This window comes from Nannobrachium achirus (genome assembly GCF_963921795.1).
Source record: "Nannobrachium achirus genome assembly, chromosome: 18".
In the NCBI taxonomy this organism is placed as follows: Eukaryota; Metazoa; Chordata; class Actinopteri; order Myctophiformes; family Myctophidae; genus Nannobrachium; species Nannobrachium achirus.
This window is the reverse complement of record NC_137825.1, coordinates 13,339,055-13,364,333: the sequence shown is the minus strand read 5'-3', so window position 1 is coordinate 13,364,333 and position 25,279 is coordinate 13,339,055. Positions and strand designations below refer to the sequence as shown.

The 25,279-nt window shown below is 42.5% G+C and overlaps 1 protein-coding gene across 4 annotated transcripts in view; it reads right to left on the bottom strand.

Annotated features, from left to right (window-relative positions):
- The window catches only part of eef2k (eukaryotic elongation factor 2 kinase), a 369,092-nt gene that overhangs the window by 327,357 nt on the left and 16,456 nt on the right, over positions 1 to 25,279 (bottom strand). For 2 of the 4 annotated variants that reach the window (XR_013963007.1, XR_013963009.1), the window contains 11 exons: positions 24,586 to 24,718; positions 23,966 to 24,093; positions 22,717 to 22,939; positions 20,949 to 21,016; positions 20,770 to 20,847; positions 20,254 to 20,316; positions 15,336 to 15,467; positions 13,515 to 13,703; positions 12,787 to 12,911; positions 10,676 to 10,854; positions 5,714 to 8,786 (listed from right to left, as the gene is read on the bottom strand). Coding sequence is in view for 1 of the 4 variants with exons in the window: in XM_080747979.1 (XP_080604105.1) it covers positions 8,671 to 8,786; positions 10,676 to 10,854; positions 12,787 to 12,911; positions 13,515 to 13,703; positions 15,336 to 15,467; positions 20,254 to 20,316; positions 20,770 to 20,847; positions 20,949 to 21,016; positions 22,717 to 22,939; positions 23,966 to 24,093; positions 24,586 to 24,718 (1,434 nt within the window). In the remaining 3 variants the exon portion in view is untranslated. Of the gene's footprint in view, positions 1 to 5,567; positions 8,787 to 10,675; positions 10,855 to 12,786; positions 12,912 to 13,514; positions 13,704 to 15,335; positions 15,468 to 20,253; positions 20,317 to 20,769; positions 20,848 to 20,948; positions 21,017 to 22,716; positions 22,940 to 23,965; positions 24,094 to 24,585; positions 24,719 to 25,279 lie in introns of those variants that run through there. The other 2 variants (XM_080747979.1, XR_013963008.1) reach the window with 2 other exon arrangements.

Here is a 25,279-nt window from a genome sequence, read left to right as displayed (position 1 = left end):
AATATACTAAACATACTATGGACAGTTTGTATCTGCATGTCACTATGCTGGGAAGCGCCTTCAGCCTCACAAAAACCCTGTCCCATCACCTACAGTCCACAGATTTGAAGCTGGCATCTGCCAATGATCTGGTCTGTTCAGTTATCAATACCTTAAGCCAGAGAATCTCGTTTGTCTATTTGTATTATTCAGTGTTGTTTGTTGCCAAAATTCATGAGCCTAAAAGTCTAAAAAAGCCAGCCCCCCATAGCCTCCCCAGTCAAAATTCTCTGGAGCTGTCACTGCACTCTATAAGTAGGCCTATAACAAAAAACTTGACTGTTTTTTTAATGTTATATATTCACAGTTGCTCTTGAAACCATTGAAAGCAGATCAAAAGCAACAGAGCAAGAGGTACAGTCTCTACAGAAGCTGAATGAAGGTAAGACAGAAAGATGAACTTGTGTTATTAATAGACTAATACTGGATTGCAATTTGCAACAATAGTTATTAGTTATATAATTACATTGCACTTCATGCATTTTATTTTAGTCTAGTTTTAGTCGACTAAATCTACAGTTGATTTTGTCATCAAAAAATAATTTTGGTGGTGCCTTGATGGTGTCGTAATGGCAGATTTTACACTTGGTTGCATACTGAATAGCTGATCTACAAGATCTGCAAGCATTGTGAGCTTGTAGATCTGCTATTTTCAGAGTGCGCCACCCAAGCGCAACCGGCACAACCGAACAATAAATGGCTTGTCTTTTAGTTCTACTGGATCTCTTCTCCATTTGGCCCTCCCTAATATTTTAGTTTTTATTTGTAGACAAAATTGTCATCATACAGTAGCTTAGTGTTTATTTAGTTTTCGTCAGTGAAAAAATTTAGTTGACGATTCTTTTCGTAATAGTTTGAAGTTAACTCTGATGTCACGTGTGTTTTCCAGTCAAACGAGTGGCTTTCTCAGCCTCACTTGTGGAATCTGGAACTGTAGTCATAGGACCTTACAATGTTCACACTAAGCTGATCTACAAACATGTCTTCACCAATGTTGGCAATGCATATAATCTAAATACAGGTATAGTGATTCATACAGTTATAGATACAGTAACACCATGAAAACTGTTATGTTTGTATATAACTGTCACAATCATTTACAATCACTTAATCATATGAGATAATCATAATTACATTTGCATAATAGATTCCATGCATCTGTACAAAAATGAAACAAACAGATATGTCATATTTCCATTTGTTCACTCAGATTTGCTCCTTTGGAAGTTAAATTGGGAAAGCCAAAGTAAATCTCTAAACTAAACCCATGTGTTTACCAAACCCAGGTTTCTTTACTGCACCATTGAAAGGTGTCTTCCAGTTCAGTATTGTCGTCGATGGTCCAGGATCGTCAAAGTTTACATCAGCTGTCTTGGTTAAAAACGGCAAACTTGTGGTCATTGCCAGTGGACATCAACCTACCCATAGCAAGCTATCAACCTACCCTACCATAAACGTGTCTAATGGAGCCTCACTTCTGCTGGAAGCAGGGGATCTGGTCTGGGTGGAACTCTGGGCTAATGCACGGGTACATGACAGTTTTAATCACCATAATACGTTCAGTGGACACATGCTGTTTACAGTGTGAGGGAGGGAAATCGATTTCACAGTAGCATTTTAGCCTGGGAATGTCTTTAGAGGTGAAAACTCATACTGTTGTATGATGAAGTATAACTCAGGGTTAATTGGTTAAAAACATTCTGTACAACCAGGGTTGTGGCTCTTTCGGAGCGGGAACTTTCGGGAGGTGGGGGGGTAAAATACTTCTTGTATGCTTTTGTGAATATATATCCACAACTTTCCAACATCCCAAAGTGCATTGCGCAGTAGTTTGGACGGAGCTTCCGGCGCCGCAGCCGAGTGTGATCTACGAGATCACAACGGCTGCATCTGCGACGCAACATGAGCTTGTATGTCTGCTGTTAACCGGAAGTGTGGTGCAAAAAATTCTCCAGTAAATTCCCGCGGAAAGAGGTGGATATAAATAATAAAATAAAATAAAGAAACCTTGAACAAAACATACTGTACTAATAACTGTAGTCAGAAGAAGAAGCATACCATAATGGAGTCCTTCTATAAACCCAAGTACAAGTACTACATCTCAGCTGCTACTATTCCTGTGTAAATAATTGCAACAGCAAAAGTTGTTGCAATACTATGTTCCTCTTTATGTATTTGTACCCAAGTCTGCGAATAAAGATTTAAAATGTATTCAGGGATCACTTACAGGTGGTGGTGGTTTCAAGTTGAAACAAAAATATCAGATTTCTGACTGTTTATATATGATGTTGTTTGCATAGTAGGCCTATTGTGTATATTTGTCTGGTATGGCATGCAATGACTCTATGAATTGACTACAAAAGGACCTCAATGTAAATGCCATAGTGCTTTCTCGGGTTTAAATCCTATTTGTAGACCTTGTATCTGAATTGGATTGCCCTGTGCTTTTCCTATGATAACTGCTAATAAAGTATTCAGTCAATCAAGCACTTGTTTTTATTATACTCTTATATATCATTCGTCCATATTCGTAAGTATACCCTTCCATTAACTGTGGTACATTGTTCTAGTTTAAATCTTCATTTAAAATATCATTGTGATTAAGAAGAAATCACAAACCAACACAATTTACCAAGGTAATGCAATAAATAGTGTATTTACACCTGTAGCCTATATGTATTATTTTCATGCCAAACAATGCTTTTTTAACAACCGTCGTCATCACTCCAAGATGGCGGAGGAGGAGCTCTGCTACTGTGCACTGGTTGTTGTAATGGAACGTTTATGCAGTTTGGGTCGCTCTGAAAATGATTAAGCGATAAAGCGGATGTGAAGCCTCCTCCCCGCTTCTGTATTGTCTTTACACTCGTGCAAATGTGGCCCTTTTGCTCCTGCAATGATGGAAGCACTGTCTGTGCAGTAACAGATAAGACCCAATTATTGAAATCCCAGACATGGAATATATTTGGACCAGGCCACATTTAATGTGTTGTGAGCTGGCAGATCAGCTTTTCCCCAAAAATGATTTAGTAGCTTTTGTTTTAATACGTGTAACGCAGTGGAGTATACACTATGGCACACCAGGCTTCCATTTGTACTATACCTGTAGTATATGCTACATTTTGGGGCTAGGCCTATATGTGTTAATTTCTGGTAATATTATTGGCCACTTGTTTTGCATGTGCGTGGCAAAAATAAAATATTGATGGAAATGTCCATCACATCACAAGCTGACATGGTGATGAGGGGTCATTGTATAAAATGATAAAGAACGTTGAACTGTGAATCTTGAGAAAATAAAGCAAAAATAAAGTGCCTGAAAGCCACTCAATTAAAGTCAATTCAATACATTTTATTAGTAAAATCTCCTCATGGCCTCATGACCCCATACTGACTCTGTTTACTGACTCAGTAGGCGTTCCCACATAATTTCCAGGTAGTGCGCATATCCTCTCCTGTTCAGTTTTCCATCATGGTGGAGAGGTATTCAATGTTGTTGATAAGATCTTACAACATCACTGATGGTAAATGGTTAACCGGTCCAGTCAACAAGTCCAGTAACATTACCAAGGTAAGGTTCACACGCAGTCAATGCCACAGCCAAATCAACTTCTTTATTCACTGACTTAAAAAGAGAGAGAGAGAGAAAGGCCAGGGTGCCCCTGCAGTCAGTCCATCATGTCAAAGCAGCCTCATAGGTTTGATCAGATTTTTTAATTTATGCCATGATTTTGTAATCCATTTTCCCCCCAGTGCCAATTGCCTAAACTGTAATCCTGGGCGCTGCTCTCTCTCTGCCAACCCGGGGAGTTCCCTGAACTGAGCTCATGCTTCCTTCAATGCATGAGGAGTGAGCAGGCCGCTTCTTATCACCTGACAAGGGGGAGCTTTTCCGGTAGGACGTAGCGCGTGGAAGGAACACATTATTCCAACCAGTTCCTTTCCCCTCCATCAGGCGCCCCGGCTGGCCAGGGGGAGGCAGTATAGAGACCAGGATTACTGTATGTTTTTTTGGGGGTATGGGACATGGGGAGAACATGCAAACTCCACACAGAACACATATTGGTTTGAGGGGCACAAGGCCAAACTGAGGGGCAACGACGGCCATGGCCTTCATGAAATTCCTGCCCTGATGGTTATTATAGAGATTGCTGGCTTTTCAGAGGACAGTTGAGGTCAGGAGGAGATCACATTCTACCAGTTCTATCTTACAAATCTAAAACTTTTTTTTTGTTTTGTTATGGTAGCTTCATCAGTTTCTTTCCATCACAGTGATATCTTGATATCTTCTATCATGATGAGAAAGGCTTAGACCTTGCATAGTTGTGATGTTGTGAACAATGAAAAACAATGAGGAAATAGAAAGTACATTTACTGTACACGACGTGCATGATGAGTGATTAGATTATGATAAAGGGCATGACAGGATTTAAATGAATGCAGTGTCACAACTACATTCATGCAATGGCTCCAAATTTTAATCAGAGGTGAGCAGATTCATAAGTGGAGGTCTGAAGGTGACAATAACCATGTTTCCATAAACGTATTCGAATTAGGGAAGCGAATTATCAGAAATACGCATTAAGACGAAGCAAATTTAGCCCGTTTCCATTAAACTGGTGAAATGCGATTCTTGGGAGATCCTGCCTGGGTCTGTCTAACCGACGTGCTGTAAACACTTCCCGCGGGCTTGCACACAGTGCACACTGGCAAAAAAATCAGCCCCATCCCAGCTCTGTGCACACAGAGCTGGGATGGGGGCATGGGACAGATTTTTTCAGACCGAGAGACGTGAGGGCACTGCTGAGACTCGCTGCACACGCATCCCGACCCAGAGCCGTTCGCGACGCACCGGGCACCGCCGCGGAGAAAGTGCGGCCGGCGGGAGCACAGAGCAAGCGACCCTGGCCGGGGTGGCCGCCCCGCCGCCTGGTTGAGTCCTCCGGACAGACTGCATCCTGCAGCATCGCAGATGCGAGCTGCTGTGAGCTTGTACGGCCACTTTTGGCACACGCAACACGGTGTGATGACGAAGGGTCACTCCGTGTGCAACAACCGGTTTGTTTTGTGGGCTAACGCTATACAATGGACGTTAATTATGCGGCGGGGGAAAGTGTTATAGGAGGACGATATGGACCAGAACGTCATATTTTATTCGCATTTATTGTCTGACCCGTTTCCATTCACAAATGCGCATTTAGTTTATTCGATAAAGCCTCAAAATCCACCTCCTCCAAGCGGATAATTTTTTTTGCGGATAATGAAAGTTTATTCACATTTTGAAGTGTTTCCATAAAACATTTTGCGAATAAGCCGTTAATGCGCAAAAAGTGGCTTTATGGAAACGCCACTAATGACATGGCAGTTAACTAGTTAACCGATTAAGTTATCTTATGGCACTTGTTTTTATTATAGCCGACTTTTCCTTCATATGTGTGCCCTTCCATAAAATAACTGTTTCCCTAGTTTACTTCACGTAAAATGTTATTGTGATTAAGAAGAAATTGCAACACAATTTACCCAGAAAATTCAATAAAAGTTTATTTACACCTTTTTATGTTATTTAAAATATTATTCTTTTCATACTTCCATGCCAAACAACGAGTAGGCATATTCTAAACATAGTAAGTTACCAAAAAAACTAAAAAACTAAACAATAAACCATTTTTAACACTTTTAACTCATTGAGTGCCTATCCCGAATTAGTTCGGGATATATGATCGTATCACAGGGTGCCTATCCCGAACAAGTTCGGGATATAAAAAAAAAAAAAAAAAAAAATTTTTTTTTTTTTTGAAAAAAATTTTTTTGAATTTTTTTTTTTTTTTTTTTGGACCCCATCAAATCTGGTGAACATGATTTCAATCGCGATTTTGCATGTTCCACCCCCATACAACCCCATCTAACATACAGGGCAGCCATGTTTGTTTACATAACATGTAAAACATAATGGCGATTATCTCAAGAATGCCTGAACGGATTTCCAATCGGATTTTTTTGTTTGAAAGCTGTGAACAAACTGCACAAATCCACTCCAATGCAATCCAGGATTGCATTGGATTTTTCAGAGCTCATTCTTCTCTGTTTTTTTCCCATGCATGAGGTGTGCAAGGTTTAATCATGGCTAAGTTGACGAAAATAAGGCTTCTAAAATGCTTGGTAGCCAATAGCTAACTTCAAGCTAACTTCATCCTCTTCCTGTACATGCAGTCATGCACAAAGGAAAGTGTTCAGGCAAGTCATGGCTGCAGGGCTTCTGCATATACCAGCATATCTCTATGGGATTTTCTCTGGCCACTGGGCGCCCTCTAGTGGTGAAAGGGGTGGCACTAAATGAGTTAAGCACAAAAGCAGCATGTATAAAACATGCAACGATTTAACCCAGGATTACACAGACATAGACAAAAAACAAACAGAAGCAGAAAGATTAATTATTCCCATAACCACCTAAACCACTGGACGTTTTGATCATTTGAACATTTTGATCACAAATCTTCCTACCTCAGAATGTTTTTCAAGCCTGATTCTGAATGGCTGCATAGAGACAGGGCCGGTTCTAGGATTCTGGTGGCCCCAAGCAAGATCTTTTTTGGTGGCACCCCAAAACAAGGGGTGAGGCCCCCTCCGAAATGCATAGAAAACTGCATTTGGGCACAGTTATACCCAGCGCAACCACAACCAAAGATGTTTTTCTAACTGGGCCGGCCCAAGGCCCTACCCTGCCCGACTAGTTAGCATACATTTTAGGCCCTATACCCGGCCCGGAAACATCAGGTTGGGTTTGGAAAGAATTCGAGAACTGTATCACAGAGTAATAGTAACCCTAAAATAAAAAATATATATTTCTTTTGCCATTGAGCCCGAGGCACTAACCTGGCACACATTTTATGCTCTACCCTACCCTAAATGTCGGGTCGAGTTTGGGCAGAAGTTGAGAACTCTAATAGTAGTTGTGGCCATATAAGCTAATATTGCTTATAGCTGAAACCGGCCCTGCACACACACACATACACGCTCACATGCGCACGCACACGCACGCGCACGCGCACGCGCACGCACACACACACACACACACACACACACACACACACACACACACACACACACACAGCAGCATTTGGAACAACATAAAAAGACATACATAATGTAAACTTAAACATTCAGGTTGGAATCCTGAATCAATCAAACAGGCCTCTTCTTTTTGACAGATTGGCCTGGTTGACAGTCTGTCAGTCTGTCAAGTCTGTCTGCCTCTATATTAGGGATGGGACGATACGCGACATTATCGTTTATCGTGATAAAAAACACTCACGATAATCGTATCGTGGAGATTTAATTTATCGTGATATCGTCTTCCGCCATGCACTGGGATCAATTCACCTTTTATTTGCCGAAAAGCATATCCGATACCACTTGTAGATCGAGCTTGTAGATCGGCTATTAATAATCGTGATATTAAAGTTTCATATCGTCCCATCCCTACTCTATATTCCTTGCTATAATTACAAAAAGTCATCTCTGAAACAGAAATGCCCCACATCTCTCAACCAAGACATGTATTTATTTATTGCAATAAAAAAATATGTATCCTATCCAGTATGTTTCTAGTTAGTGTGGTTGCCATAGGCAACACATTATAGTTCTTGTCCAACTTTATTCTTTATACTGTAGAGTAGTGTTTGCCGGACTACTAACAACGCACAGTTTTGGTGGCTCACACACGCAAGTCATATCATGTGTCAAATTGACTGGCTTCATCGCTTATCATGTGCTTTTGCATTTTGCTAAGAGATATGTGCTGTTGAGATCATTTCTAATTGAATAAAGGCCTGTCCATACTTTGACTGAAACCGAACTTTTTGGTCAAAAAGGTCCGGTTCGACTACAACATGACGTCACTCTCGACTTCTGAAAAGCCGAATTAAGAGTTCGGAAATGTGCACGCCGGAAAGTCCAACTCACCGAACATTTTGGAGATAATATGGACACAGGCTTTTCATTTTCCCCATTGACTTTTGACTTAAATGGTAAAATGCAAAAAACAACGCAACCACACTTGCAATTTCCCAGAATTGCATCTTTCCCAGTTACTCCTCCTCCTCCACCAGGGCCCAGGCCTCCTCAGCCTTCATGTAGTACTGGTTGAGTTGGAGAGGCCCTCTGCGAGGCCCATTGCGCGATATAGAGAGATCTCTCTCTATAGCGCTGCTGCTACTCAAAGATTTGCCATTTCAGATCATGACAAGTGACAAGCCAGTGGGCCAATTACGTGAGTTATATTTTCTTCGTTGTCGGGTGGAAAGTCCAAAACCGTTTGTTTTGTATTTATCATTTTAAAAATGAATTAAACTAGTGAAAACAGCTGATCTACAAGCACACAACGCCTCACATTGCAGGCGTTTTCACTACTTTTGTGCGACGGCCTTGTATGATGAAATTTGAAACTTGGAGATACGAGGTTTCTGCCCGACAGTGACGATTTACTTTGTTGGCCGCCCAGCCCCCAAAATGGAACGAAGGCCGACATTTTATTTAATTTTTTTTCCTAGTGGCCGGCCTGGACCGGCCGAGAATGAACCGGCCGTTCGGGAGTTGTCCCGCTCTTCCCAATGGCCAGCACGTCCCTGGTTGTTACTCTTCCTCCTCCACCAGCGCCCAGGCCTCCTCAGCCTTCATGTAGTACTGGTTGGCCAGGCGGCCTTTCATGGCCTCCATGGCGGCGTCTGCTGCCTCAGTAAACAGGTCACCTGTAGGAAGGAAGAACACATGAAATCAGCCCATCCATCCATCCATCTTCAACCGCTTATCCGGAATCGGGTTGCGGGGGTAACAGTTCCAACTGAGACTTCCAGATTTCCTTATCCCGAGCAACTTCCTCCAGTCCTCCTCAGGGAGTATACCGAGGCGTTCCCAGGCCAGCTTGGAGATATAATGGATGGGTAGCTATGCCCCTCCCAAAAAAGCTTTTGTCCAATGCTAGCTTAGCAACCGGCAGCAAGCAGGAAGTTATTCTAAGCTAACATTGGACAAAAGCTTTTTGGGAGGGGCATAGCTACCCATCCATTCTTTCATCTGCTCTTAGGTCTGCCACGGGGTCTCTTCCCAGTGGGACGTGCATCGAGGACCTTCCTAGGAAGGTGCTCGGGGGGCATCCGTACTAGATGCTCGAACCACCTAAGCCGACTCCTTTCCAAGTGCAGAAGCAGCGGTTCTACTCCAAGTCTCTCTCGGGTGACTGAACTTCTCACCCTATCTCTAAGGGTGATACCAGCCACCCGTCCGAGGAAACCCATTTCGGCCGCTTGCACCCGCGACCTTATACTTTCGGTCATGACCCACACATCATGACCATAGGTGAGAGTAGGAACGAAGATTGCTCAGTAGACAGAGAGCTTTGCCTTCCGGCTCAAGTCTTTTTTTCTTCACCAATTTCTTTTTTCTTCACACGATTAAACAGGTTATATTTGGACACTTGCTTTGGCAATGTAAACGTATGTTTTCTCATGCCATTAAAGCTCCTTTGAATTTGACATGACATTTTTCAGATTTCTTCATTTTATTTATTTTCTGTTTTATATTATTTTCTAAGCTCACCACCCGTGGCAATACAATGCGTTGTGAGCTTGTGTTTTGTACATTTTCGCATCTGTGTCGTTTTAGATTTTAGCTTCGGCTATTCATGAATAGCAGATGTACAAGCTCCCTGCATTTGAGGACTTTTTTTTAAAGTTCCTATCTGCATTGCCTTGTTGATTGCTAACGATTAGTGTCAGGTGGTGAAACTTTTACCACACCAGAGGGTGAGTTGATAAAAAATGTTAATGGTAATACTAAGACCTGTAGAATGTCTTGATCTCAAAAGGAGCATAATTAAGTGCTGTAAAAAGTGTTAACAAAAAAACTAACTATTTAACTATTTCTAGGTAAAAACCTCATATCTGTTGTCTTGACTACAACATACAGATAGGAGTTTTTTTTACCTAGAAATAGTAGATAGGAGATTTTGGATGTTGAACACACATTTTTCTTTTTCCCAACAAAGTGATTTTTTCAGATAGGAGCAGGCGTGGAATTTTCGTAACTTTATGGTCAAGGCCATTTGGACTTTGGTGTTGTCCATTTTTTTAGGGCACAAAGGCCAAATGCCAGGACAGGACGGCCATCAAATAAGACAAGATTTTAGTCTATTGAAAGGGATAGTGATGATAACCTAATCTGCTATTTACAATCTGATCCATGCTCAGCCCTGCACCAATCAAATTCACTGGATTGGTTTAAAGATGGGGAAATTGGGAGTTAAGATTTCAGAATCTAAACAAAAGATACCGGTGTCTACATGACAAGAAAGACCCCGTGTCTACTGTCTTCATATTCACAAGAAAGAGACAGAGGAGAAAGTGGTACTGCTGGGGCATTAAGGCCACTGTGGCCTCAGGTCATGTCATTGCTTTGAAGGGCACAAGGCCAAACCGAGGGGCAACGACGGCCATGGCCTTAGGAGGTTTTGCATTGTGGCCATGGCTGTGTGTTCCTACTTTCTGTGGGTCCGGGGGCGAGGCCGTGGCCTCCCTTCCTGGTACATACCTGCTTTCTGTGGGTCCGGGGGCGAGGCCGTGGCCTCCCTCCTGGTACATACCTGCTTTCTGTGGGTCTGCGGTGAGGCCGTGGCCTCCCTCCTGGTACATCTCTGCCAGCCTGGCCAACATCAGGTGGCGAGGCTCCTCCTGCATGCAGTCGAAGTCTCCCACCACGTCGTCCTCCGTGGTGTTCACGCCGCTGTCGTACCAGTGCACCGCCTCCTCCCAGTCCTGCTTCCTGAGGGCCACGGCCAGGGAGGAAAAAACACATGTAGTCAGGGGATATTAATAAAACCTGGGAATACATTTGTTACCAAACGATTTCTTCACCAATGTGTTCGTAAAGGTGTCTAGTAACATATCTAACACAGATTGAAATTCAACATTCCTAGGAAAATCTTTGTCAGCTAGGGTAAATCTGGGTCTCATTCACTCACTATATACTATTATACTATAAGGGAAAAAATTACTCCCAAAAAATATGCTTTAAGTGGGATGTGAGGGGTCTAACTAGGTGTTTTTAATTATTCTGAATCCATTGCAAGCATTTGTTTTGCACGAAAAACATTCACTGGGCTAAAAACAGACCCCAAAAACGATGGTTTAGTGATGAGTCATAACTTCTCACAGTTTATGGAGTCCATTGGCTCTGGTCTTGTGTGATTACCATGTGTTTCAGTTTGTCTGTTAGATTATTTATTTTATCGCATTATGCTGCTGTAATGCTTCAATTTCCCTTTGGGGATTAATAACAAATATCCCTTATCTCATCAATCAAATAAATAAACTCTAGTAACTGCTACACACAAGGGATGAAATGGGAACAAGTGTAGTACTTCTGCTTTGCCACAAGATGGGGCACTTTCCTAACATTCCGTGTGGCTTCATGCTTGAGAGTAATGTCTTAAACAAAACATAAGCCTCTGTATGCCCTCAAAATGTCCTGTCACACTTAGTACATAATCGTCTAATCGCAATTATTTGACATGATCGTCATAATCGTTTCATGTTGAAAAATGTTCATATATTTGCAATTATTTGTAATAAAATGTAAAATGTCATAATCGTGACAGCCTAGCTTCTGTATGCACTCAAAAGCAGGTTGAAAAATAGCAAACTGATTAGAATGCATCATCTGTTTTATGTCCGCTTTCCAGGCACTGCTGGGCTGGACTGGCTTCTCGCTATGTCTTTTTTCTTTTTTTTTTTAAACCTTTATTTAACCAGATAAAAACACATTGAGACATGATCTCTTTTTCGAGTGTGACCTGGCCAAGAGGCAGAAATAAAAAATTACACAATCCTTGCTTACATACAAGACATCACAACAAAAATAGAACATCCATGATACACAAACAGATACCTAAGAACTCCAAAAATACAAAATGTACACTAAATAATAAACTAGTTTGCAATTCACAGGTAGCAGTACACGCACAGTGTGCCCAATGTACCCAAAGGAAGAGATCACAGAGCAAATTAATTACAGGTCTGAACAAGTGGAAGCGTTTGTAGATCTGTCTAGAGTGATTCTCTTAAAACTTCTCAAAGGAATTAACACAGCCAATTTGAGTCTGGACTGAAGGTCATTCCATGACCAGGGGCCAAAAAAGGAGAGGCTTTTTTTGCCTCCCTCAGATGAAAATGCAGGTACTACACAGCGTAACCAGGCATTTGATCTGAGATTTAGCCCATTCTTGACCAGTACAAATTTGGAGGAAATGTAAAAAGGAAGCTCACCAAGTAAGGCTTTATATACAAAATTCAACCAATGTTGTAACCTGCGAGATGTCAAAGAAGACCAATCAACTGCAGCATACAACATGCAGTGATGAGTCCTGAAAGGCGAATTTGTTATGAATCTCAGAGCTGCCACCGGGAACGGTCCATGGATTGGCCACCTCATGGTTGATGCCGAGTGCCCTCATGTCAGCCACCACGGTCGTCTGCCAGGTCTTCTTAGACCCGGCCACTGGGTCCCAACTACGTTAAATTACATAACTTTCTTCACCCAATCATTCTCTTCCTTCCCCACTACGTGTCCGTACCATCGCAATCTGCCTCTCCTCACCACATCTGCAATAGCCTCCACTCCCATCTTCTGTCTTAGCTCTGCACTGGTTTTTCTGTCCCGCAGAGTGTGATTTGGGACACAGCGTCTGTCACTGACCTGTCGGCAGGCAGACTCTCTCCGGTGTCGTATGCCTTGGCCACCAGGATCATACACTGTCTGTCTCCTGCCTCAGCAGCCTGCAGCAGGTACTTGAAGCCCTTCATCCTCCGCCCCGCGTTGTCCTGGACACATGGACACAACACACAGCGTGTACATTAACACAAACTTTACATTTTTTGTTAATAAAAACAGTTTCCAAAACATGTATAACATTACACAAAATATGTAACACGAGTTTTCTGCCGGACGGGCTTTGCAGTCTAATGTGTACCGGACGTGACAAAAAGAACAGATTTACAAGCTCACAGCCTGATCACATGCCCTAGGATAGGTAGGAAAACATGTCTTTTGTTATAAAGGTCTGGAAATTGGTTTGTGGGAAAGGTTTTGGAAATAGCCAAAAACAATGCATGAATGCCGTTTTTACTATGGTGAAAGAAATGCAAATGCCCTCTTTCCATGCCATACCTGAAGGCCGCATTCAAGAGAAATGCCTTGTCAAAACTCTCCTGAACTTGAATGCAGCATCTTATGCTGAAAGAATTCAACCTTTTTTAGCCTTCTGGTTGGTCCCTGACTGACCAACCAGCAGGCTCTATCTACCACCAAGCTCACAACGCGTTGCGAGCTTGGAGGTCGGCTATTTTCGATATTTCCTCCAAAAGGCCATTTAAAAATGTCAGCCCCTGCCTCTCTAACTCTGCACGTCCCTGTGTGACACCTACTTCCACCTCCATCTCCGGTAGGATGTGATGGGGCAGCTGCATGTAACACTTGCCCAGGGCGATGATGGCGTCCAGCTCGCCGCACATGGCGGCTCTCTCCAGGTGGTACATGGCAGACTCCTGGTCCCACGGCTCGTCCTTCTCACAGAAGCGTCCCGCCTCGTGGTAACGCACTATGGCCAGGTGGACCTGCATGGTGGGGAAGAAGTTCTAGGATCAAGGTTGGTCTTTATAGAGTGATTCGACCAGTGGTTCCCAAACGTTTTTTGCTTGTGACTCGAAAGAGAAATTAGTAGGGGTGTAACGATATAGTAACTGTATCAAAATATAATTTTTAACTTAAAAAATCGTAAATGAAGTATATCGAAATGAAAACAGCTAAAATCGAATCTTATTGTTTTTTTTGTATCGTATCGAATCGGCAGTGCAAAGAATCGATTGTATCGATACTACCTACTTGTCCATTGTATTTAGCATTTTTAAGAAGAAAAATTTAAAAGGGGGGTTTAATTACTTTTCCTTTCCATATAGCTACACTGGTCTATCGATAAATGTGTGTAATCTCTGGGTTCATGTCAAGTTGCAGGTTTGTCAATATACAATGTCCATGTATTTGGCAGATAATCACTGTGTTTACTTATTTATATCCATAATAATACATGTTTCCCTTGAAAACCTGCACTATCCACACCTTTCACACAGATTTAATTTCTTTTCTAAATAGTTACTATATCAATTTTAAATCATTGAATCGAATAGTATCGTGTCGCCATGAATGAACCAATATCGTCCATGTATCGTATTGTCAACCATGTATCGTGATATGTATCGAATCGCTATTAAAATGTATCGTTACACCCCTAGAAATTAGATGTTTGCCCGAGACCCAAACCAGTGAAAACAGCAGATCTACAAGCTCTACAGCGACCGAAAACAATCTACAAATATGATCACTATCGTCTACTTTCAAATGGTCGAAATCTATATAGGACTGAAGTAGTAGTGTATGTTTTGTAATAATAATCACTTATATCATATCATATCATATCATAATAATAATAACTCTACAAAGAAACTAGTCACTAAAGTTTTCAAATAATTGTAACGGAGTAAAAGTACAATAATTGCAGAAGTACTGAAAAAAGTACTGAAATACTCCAGTAAAGTAAAAGTACCTCAGGATTGTACATAGGGGGCTACAGTACTTGAGCACATACAGTATACTTAGTTACTAGGGGTGTAATGATACATTTTAATAGCGATTCGATACATATCACTATACATGGTTGGCAATACGATACATGGACGATATTGGTTCATTCATGGCAATACGATGCGATTCGATTTAATGGTTTAAAATCGATATACTGTAGTAACTATTTAGCAAAGAAATTAAATCTGTGTGAAAGGTGTGGATAGTGCAGTTTTTTAAGGGAAACATGTATTATTAAGGATATAAATAAGTAAACACAGTGATTATCTGCCAAATACGTGGTCATGGTATATGGACAAACCTGCACCTTGACATGAACCCAGAGATTACACACATTAATCGATATACCAGTGTAGCTATATGGAAAGGAAAAGTAATTAAACCCCTCCTTTTCATGTTTTCTTCTTAAAAATGCGAAATACAAGTAGGTAGTATCGATACAATCGATTCTTTGCACTGCCGATTCGATACGATACAAAATAAAACAATACGATTCGATTTTAGCTGTTTTCATTTTCGATATACTTAGATTTTTTACGTTAAAAAAACGATATTTCGATACAGTTACTATATCGTTACACCCCTGTTAGTTACTTTCCACCACTGACCTTCCCCAGGACGGACTGTCCCAGCTTGTGCTGCAGCAGGTTCTGCAGCCTGGTCACCTCCACGTCCACACAGGACGGGCGGTGCACGTGGGCCCGGGACGTGTGGTAGAAACTCCACTTCTCCTCCGTCAGCTGCACCCGCACGCATGGAGGGAGGGAGGGAGGGGGGACAAAAAAATATATTGGAAAATCGATTAAAAAAACGATTCAAAATGGTGACAATTTGAAATTGCGTCATTATATCGCAATTTGAATCGCCATGCAAACAGCAGATGAGGCCAGGATCTTTGTTTTTCAGTCATTTGCTACTGTATTGAAAAGAGGATAAGAGGATAAGAGAATACAATTAAAAGAGAAAGAAAATACTGGATTTGTGTAAGAGAAATATATAAAAGAAAGTTATAAATGTACATATGCATATATGTTTTCCGGTCATTTGTCTTGTGTTTAAAAATTTATCTAGTATCATGATTCGAATCGTATCGTGAATTGAGTCAAACATTACATGCCTAAAGCCAAGGTTACCACACATGTTTATGTTTTTTCCTTTCTTCTAAATTTAGAGTAGCCAATCATTTTACCCCCTTTTTCTGCCCAATTTAGTTTCATGCCAATTGATACCTCCCGACAAACATTTCTGTGTGGTCACTGCTGCCTGCCAGTGAGGAGCCCTCACCGGGAGGACAGAGCCCTTTGTCCCTACTCCTCCCCCAACACTCCTCGCTGACAGGTGCCGCCCCTTCTCCCAGCCCTTAGGACAGGTTTCCCCAATTAGTTTTCCTCAAGGGCCGAATTATGTCTGGGCTACCAAGCCGAGGGCCACAGCATTGCAGGGGGCGACGGTGGCGTTCCCGCTACTCCAGTGACAGTTCAGATATCGTTGTTGTCGGGTGAAAATCTTTTATGTCCAAAACCGTTTGTTTTGCATTTATCATTTCAAAAATGATTTAAACTAGTGAAAACAGCCGATCTACAAGCACACAACGCCTCGCGGTGCGAGGCGTTGTGTGCTTGTAGATCTGCTGTTTTCACTACTTTTGTGAGACAGCCTTGTATGATGAAGCAGGGCTTTACTTTGCAAAAAAACCTACACATTTGGAGATACGAGGTTCACCTGACAACGACGATATACTAGTGTTGTTGCTGCTCTTATATCACCATTATTACTGGGGTTGGTGGGGGCCTGACAGTAGCCCCCCGCGGGCTGCCTATTGGGGAACCCTGCCGTAGGATTATGAGCAATGACCAATATCACCCTCCTCCCTGCCCGGCTTCCCTCCCCCAAACGTGGGCCAGTTGTGTTCGTATTACCGACGGCTGATAAAGCCGGATGCACCGCAGTGGATTTGAACCTACAACATCTGTGGTGGTGGGCAGGGTTAATCAACAAAACAGTCACACGCACACACACTTCACACAGAGCTGATGAACACTACTTGACAGCATTGTCAACAGCAGAGGGATCCTGTCTGGGTTCAAGTGGTTAACTGAGATGGTTGTGGCAAAGGTTCTCCTGCCACAACATAGGAACTCGGTGAGCAAGCAGTCATCATAGCTGATTATTGTCAATCAGGCCGTTTTGAATCAAAAAACAGCCTGATTTGTAAGAGGCCGAGAAGGGAGTGGGTTGAGGAGGTAGATGGCGTTTCAGGTTGCCAGGCAGACTTAAGTTTCTATGCAAATGAGAATGTAACCACTTTAAAAAGGTGGTTTAAGTGTTGTATTTGTTAAAATGAACGTTTGTTTGTTAGAAGGTTGAAGCAGCATTGTAATCATCGCTATGGAGTGTTTGTTCAGTAACGGGGGTCTCTCCTCCAGCTCTTTAGAAAACAGAAAATACGTTCTCAAGGTGGGGATACCAATTTCATCCAATCACGAGAGAGATAATTTATCAGCTCAGAGTGTTTCAATTCCAATTCAGTTTGCTTATGTTTTTTTTTAACTAACTAACTTAGCTAACTATCGTCAAATAAAAGAGAACGCCCACTCTGTTTATTCCTCTCATGCTTAGCTATCAGAGATTAGTTTAAAACAAACACCACAGTAATGATTGCTATTGGAAAATAGAGCTATTTAACACTTATTTAACACTTAAACCACCTTTAAGCGCAAATTTGTTGACACATTTTGGATGACATGCCCAAAACAGACAGCAGGGTTAATGTTGTCTTTCGCTCACTCTTGTAGCAACACGACCAAAAGGCACTACAGCAGTGGTGGAAAAAGTACTCACATGTTTTACTTAAAAGTATCAATACTGCAATGTAGAAATACTCTACAAGTAAAAGAAAGTCTGGAATTCTGAAAAGTACAAAAGTATTGGTATCAAAATGTACTTAAAGGAGTAGTTCACCCCCAAAATGACTTTTTTTCTATTGATTACTCACGCCATGGAGACTTGAGTTATTTTTTGTTTTTTGTCACATTCCTAAGACTAATTAAAAAAATTTGATTCAATTAAATTTGCCCCCATTGATTCCGGATGGGGACCCGTTTCGAAACGGGTCCCCATCCGGAACGAATGGGGGTAAATTCATTGTTATCACATTTTTTCTTAGGAATGCGACAAAAAATCATTTTTGGGGTGAACTACTCCTTTAAAGTACCAAAAGAAGAAAGTCGTCATTGTGCAGAATGTCCTGTTTCACAAGTTTTCAAATGTATACAAATCTTTAGAAAATAGCAGATCGACAAGCACACAATGCGTCACATCGCGATTCGCGACACATTGTGAGCTTATAGATTGTCTATTTTCAAATGGCAGAAATGTATATGTCACCGGATGATAGAGAAACAGGACGGTCGAGAAACGTAGCACTCGTCATGCAGCACGGGGCGGAGCGGAGCCGCTCGATTGTCCACGACATTGCAAGCGGCGCGCAGGCCAGCGGACCTTGGTCCTGCTTTTCGCCCCCGAGCACCGCAGGTGCGAGTGGCCGCGAAGAGCGGGCCAGGGCCGCGCGGCCGGCGGAGCGCCGCGCGAGTTACGAAGCCGTGGTGAATGCAATCGTTATATTTATGCCCAGGCCGTAAGGCCTGGGCAAGCCCACGATAAACGCCCTGTCCAAGTGACTACAATGGAGCTAATGGCTAAGCTAGGCTAGGCTAGGCTAGGCTAGGCTAGTAAATAAAGTCGCAAATAGAGTCGCACACGAGTGACGTCAGCGCCTTCACTAGTGAATGGCTGTTGTCGCCACCTGGTGGTGATTGGTGTGTGGTGAACGACAAAACAAGCGCTCTTACATAGAACGTCCTGCGTTACCCAAACATCCGGTAACATATATACGGTAGAGGTTGTATACATTTTATACATTTGAGAAAAAAAAACATTTGAATAATGAGTACTTTCTACTTTTGGTACTTTCTTTAAGTACACTTTGATGCCAATACTTAAGTTTTGAATTCCGGACTTTAAACTTGCATTGCTACTTTTAGTCGGGGGCCTTAGGGGGACAAAATGGTCATTTTGCGCAAATCAGTCTAAAAGCGCCACATTTTGGAGACGATGTAGCCCAGGGCATGCTCTAATGATTTAGCTAGGGCGCCTGCCCGAGTCGGACGGACAGCGGACAAATCAAGTTGGGCTCCCATCGACACTACTACAGGAAGAAAATACCCAGAAAAAAAAAATCTGCTTTAAGTAGGATGTGAGGGCTCCAACTAGGGGTTTGTCATGATTCTCAATCCATTACAAGCATTTGTTTCTGCTAGTATACAGTAGTGTAGATAGGAGCCCAACTTGATTTGGCCGCTGTGGCGACCCCGAAGGTCGCCAACTTGCGCGCCCTAGCTAAATCATTAGATAGGCTACGTCTGTACAAAATGACCATTTTATCCCCCTAAGCCCCCAGACTATTTTACATGCGAGTACATTTTTTACACCCCTGGACTGCAACACAACACAGCAGCACAACCAGCAGCGAGAGGCCCTGGTTCCGGGCCTCCGAGCGGAGTGGAGCACACATAGTCACCCTGTCCACAGTGTCAGGAGTGTAACTACTGGCCACGGCGTTACGTCTGCAGCGAGCAACCATGTGTCTCTGAGTGAGGGAGCAGAGCAGGGAGAGGAGACAGTCTGAAACAGTGGTTCTCAAAACGCTGCCAACTTCTAAAGGCCTCTCCATACTTCGACCGAAATGTTCGGTGAGTTGTGTTTTCCGACGTGCAAATTTCCGAACTCTCGTTCGGTCCAATGCTTTTCAGAAGTCCCGAGGGATATCATTTTATGGTAGAAAAGGACCTTTTGACCGAAAACGGCGGTTTCGGTCAAAGTATGGACAGGCCTTAAGGATCCCCAGTTTGGTGTGCATTATCAATAAGCCATACTCTCAGCCACTCTGTGCACTCTCAAGAGTTGTCGGACCTGTAAGGGTCCGCTTGGTTTTCCGAATTGTTCATCATTTTGCTGGGGACCCCCTGGAACCCCTGGGGGTCCCCGGACCCCAGTTTTGAGAACCACTGGACTAAAAGAAGAGAATCTATGGGGAGAAACCAGTGATTGACAGACAAAGGAAACCAAGGTCATTATAGTATAGTTAACCAAAAGTAATTACATAAAAACTAGAATATGATATAAATAAAACTAAACATTACATAAAACCACACTTTTTTGTTTCAGTTGTAAAACAAGGCTTTACTGGTATTGCTACGTTATGGTAAGTTCTGTTTAGAAGACGAGCTAGCCTAAAACATACTAATATGTCCTTATTTGAGTCTTTGTCTTTATTTCATCTACAGTACGTCTTAGTTGTTTGGGTGGATTCAAAACCATAATAACCTTGGAGGAAAACAAAGTAAGGAGACAGGACAGAGAAAGGATGAATCAAGGTGGCTACAGCAGGTTGCTAGATTAAGGTGATGATGATGGTGATTATCTATGGTGATGAAGAAGGCACACTTCAGTCCTTAGAATGTTTACCATTCTGACACTGTCCTCGTCCGACTCGGAATATTGTCTGGTGGCGAGGCGAGCTGGACGGCCCTACGTGATGATATACAGCATGCATGGGGGCCAAATTAGATATTTAATATTATTCATATTTAATATCAATGGTCTTTCGTCAGGTGGCTGCTCAGAACAAAACACAAATAACTAATGAACCTTATTTCACATTACCAAATGTAACCAGACATGCACTGTAAAAAATACAATATAATAGCCTTTCTTTGAATGTGTCCCCTGGGCCGCACCTTGGACACCCCAGTGGTTAGTTAGTGGTTTGGTTAAATGTTCTCGGGAGTGAATGAGTTAAAATGAAATGTCAACTGTTACTGCAGGGCTCGACTTTATGGTGCAAAGCGCCGGCGTTACGGTTAAAAGGCCAAGAGGAAGACCTGGAGAAAGGCGCTATATAAATGGAGTCCATTTAAAAAACCTTGGGACTAGGTTTAAGCTGAGACAAATGCAGGGAGGGCTGAATGCCAGTATATTTACCCCATCAACGTGGTCGCTTTCGTCTCCCTCACTTCGCCTCTCGCTGGGGAAGCCACTGTCTCCGCCGCTCTCTGACCCCTGAGGCGGGAAAAAGGGAAAATATCAATATTCTGAAGTGGTTTTGTCAACATGTACAGTATGTTGCTTGTAAAAAAAGGCTTGGTGAAGTGAGGACTCACTACGCTGTGGTCGTTGGTGCTGTCGCTGCGGTGTCGCTCATGTTCCTCTATGCTGCTGTAAGACAAACCTGAGAGAGGAGGGGAGAGGTTTTTTTTGCAGGTCTTTCAGTCCGAGTGTATCAAAAAAGCAACTGGGTTAAGGCAGCGGAAGCTTGTGATTGGCTGCGCGGAGGTGACGAAAGTCAGGGGGACGGAGATAGATAGATAGATAGATAGATAGCTAGATAGTTACCTTTATTATCCCAAGGGGGAAATTTCGTTGTCCAGTAGTAGCACAGCAGTATACAGTTATTTACAAAGTTACAGAGACGTAAGAAAGATAGATAAGAGGGAAAAAAACAAAACAAAGACAAGAGCAGTACAGTACCAATAAGGAGAAGGTGCATCAATAGAGGGGGCGAATAATATATAAGAATATATACATAAAGTGGCTTGCAAAAGAGACCATAGCAGTCAATGCTAGTTAGTGCAAACAAGTATCTCACTGTCAATGTTAAACAAAGCAAAAATACTCAGAAACTACCAACACTAACAACCTAATAGTGCAGTGTCAAAAATCAGTGCGAAAAAAAGAAGAAACTAGGAAGCATGTCACCGCAAGGCGCACATGAGCACTCTTCCTGGAAGGTCCTTAGAGGTCAAAGTCAATACAGCAATTGTTCCTTAGAGGTCAAAGTCAATACAGCAATGGTTCCGTAAGTCTAAGTTAGGAAGGGAGACCTTTTCAAGCGTCCGTTATGTGTCTCGTTGTACAGCTTAAGGGCAGCCGGTACAAAAGATTTTCCTAATCTCTCACATCTCCGTACTGGGTAGGTAAAGCGGTCGTTTCCTCTCTTACTCCAGTAACTGGTGATCTCTAGATGGAGGGGGTGGGAGGAGTTAACCTAACCTTAACCCTAACATCAGTAAAAAATAACGCGGGTGAGTGCTAACCTGGGGAATGTGTGACGTGTTGACGCATTGTGTGCTTGTAGATCGGCTATTTCCACAATCACTGTTCTTTTTTAAGTGTAAAGTTGTCAGATATGTCAGTCATTTCTTTGTATATTTAGGTTACGTGTCATGTCTGCCATGTGCAACTTCAAAGCCTACAAGCCAAACAGAAATGTAATCGTCGACAAACGACAAAAACACAATTAAATCGATGACGCGGAGGAGAGAACACGCCCCCCAACGCCCACAGCGTCCCCAGCGGGAATCCATCCCAAGACCTTCTAGCTGTGACAGGGTTCCCACACATCTTTACCAATTAATTTCCAAAACTTTTCCAAGACTTTTCCACAATATTTAACCCGATTTCCAGGACTATATAACAATAATTCAGCTCAATAACGAGTCGCTTACTCCTATGCACAAATAATCATATTTCAACTGGGGACCCCGCCACCCTGACAAACACTAAGAATAGAGGAATTTTGTATAACACGGTTGTATTGTGAAAATAGCCGATCTACATGCTCACAACGCCTCGCGTTGCGAGGCGTTGTGGGCATGTAGATCTGCTATTTTCACAATTTCTGCCTCTAATATGAGACAATTTGGTCAATGTCATTTCAGAGGTATTAACAAAATCAATAACCGAAGACAATGCATAGCTATTTTTTCCAGGACCTCCCAGGACCCTTGATCAATTCCAAAACTTTTCCAGTACTGGAAAAATATTTTTCTAATTTCAAAATATTTCCAGGAATTTCATGACCGTGGGAACCCTGCTGTGAGGCGACAGCGCCACTGTGCTGTGCCAGTGCTTTTCCGCCCAACTGCTCACCATAAGGGGACTTGCTGAAGGAGCAGGGTACGGGTATGGACCCGGGCATGGATCCGGGTATGGAGATGTGAGGGGAGCAGGGGATGGAGTCTCCCTCGCCATCGTCCACGGAAGACGTCTCCGACAGGGGAGACAGCAGCGGAGCACGGCTCTGTGACGTGGTCCGCACGCGAGGAGAGCCAACCATCTCCTCACAGCCCCGGAGCACCGTCTTAGCTGACTTCTGACAGGAGGGTTGGAGGGGAGGGATGATATTATTATTATTATTAGTGGTGTAAGTTAACACATCGGGTGCCCCTGGATTGAGCCCCATTTATCCCCTCTCGCTGCCCAGGCCCACCACCATTGTATTGAATCCGGCCCTGCTGCGTCAATGCATGCGTCATGACGTCACTTGGTCACATGACCGCAGACAGGATGTTGTTGTGTAACTTTCTGTATGGACCAGTGTTGATCATAACTGTTCATTGCCGATCAAAATATGGACATTTTGCCGCACCCCGCCACAGTTTTAGCCATAAAACAAACATCAGAGATAAAGGGCGTTAAAGATGGGGAAATGCATTGGAGTATATGGAGAAAAACGGCCGCGCGATGCTCTCAGCGTCGACTCGAAGCGACCAGCGGCTAATGGGCTACATCCAGGCGTAGCCCCGACCTAACGGTGAGATTGAAAGTTAATACTGTAAATACAGTAAACACGTCAAAACGTCGTGGGCCTCCAGCAACATCAAAGAGTTTGACGGGTGGGCACCCGGTGAGTTAATAGAAATAACTAGCAGCAGCACTAGTTCAATGTCATCTCGATTATAACTTCATGGTATTCCAGCACCCCTAATGTCCTCAAAACAAAGCTACAGACCTCCCAAAACAGCATCACACAAACGCATCAGTATTACGAGGTTTCCACCCGACAGAAACAATATATATAAAACAAATAAATGCTTTTTTTTGGTAAATGTATCTTTTGTACTTTCAATGTCATTCTTAAATAGACACATTTCTGGTCCACGTTACACTGATAAGAACTAGATGCGCGCGCAGGTCGGTACCAAAATTAGCCAATGAAATCAGCGATGGGAATTGATTACATGATACAGTCACCTGTGCATTTAGTCTCAATGTTTGTAAACAAGAAACGGGTTCTATAGCAGAGGCTCTATTCATTAAGACAGGACAGTCCCATGCGTTGGGGGCTGGTCTAAAAGTGTCTTCCGCTCCGAACATAAATGAAGCAACGCAATCTTACCAGCAGTCGGTTGATGCTGTCCTGCTGGCCGGCCTCCGCAGGTGAAAGGTCAAAGGGCGTCAGGCCCATGACCTTACAGATCTTATTGCACAGGTGGGAGTGGAAGAACAGCGCCATGCCCCGCACACCTGATAAGATACAGCACACCAGGGATGATTTCACAGACTAAAACCATGACGAAAAAACTTTAGTCGAGCACCTTTTTTCACTGATGAAAACTAAAGAAATAAAGCAAAGCTATGATGACTAAAACTATGCCTAAATATATTGACAATTTCATCAACAAATAAAAACTAGACTAAAATGTTGTGGAGGGACAATAGCGGAGAAGAGATCAAGTAGAACTAAAAAGACAAGTCATTTTTGTGTTTAATTGCGTTTGAGTATTGCGCTCTGAAAATAGCAGATCTACAAGCTCAACACTTACAGAGAGATGTCGCTTATGTGGGATTTCTTATGTGAATTATGAGCACCAAGGAACAGGCTTTATTCACAAACACTGTTTCTCTTTCTTTCTTTCATTACAATAAGTCCATGTTTCAATAAAGGTACTGTATAATTTACACAGAGAGAGAGAGAGAGAGAGATGGAGAGAGAGAGAGAGTGTAACAGAATTGTACCCAGATTTCCATCTCCAAAGTCGGTTCCTTGCTCGGTGTGGATCTGTGGGTCGGTGTACAGGTCTCCTACACCTTGGATGTCCACCACGATGAGCTGATGACCCGAACGCTCAAACGAGAAGTGACTGAACGCCTGCCACAGAGAGACAGAGAGAGAGAGAGAGAGAAGTAGAGAGGTGTTGTCGAGGTTGTAGATAATTATAGTTATTTTCAACTATAATTGTCCATCCATCCATTCAACCATATTCAACCGCTTATCAGGTCGTGGGGGCAGCAGGTGCAGCAGAGAGCTCCAAACTTCCCTCTCCTGAGAAACATTTTACTTACTGGTCCTTTTAGTTGACCTTGTACGAGTGAACTGTAATGTACAATCAAGTAACTAGTAAAGTAACTATAAGATAGGCAGCCTCTGTGGCTAGCTTTAAAGCACAGCTCAAGACCTATTTCTTTACTCTTGCTTTTAGCAGAATGTTTAAATCCCTGTGCAGTTTAATTGACGTCCACACTGTTCTGAAATTGTTCTTCAATGTTTTATGTTTTTATTTTTCTGCTTTATTGTAACATTGTAATTAATTATTTATTTTTTTTATTTTTATTTCTCTCTTCTGCTCTGTAAAGCGCTTTGAGCTGCATTTCATGTCATGAAAGGTGCTATACAAATAAAGTTTATTATTATTATTAATTGTGATTAAAT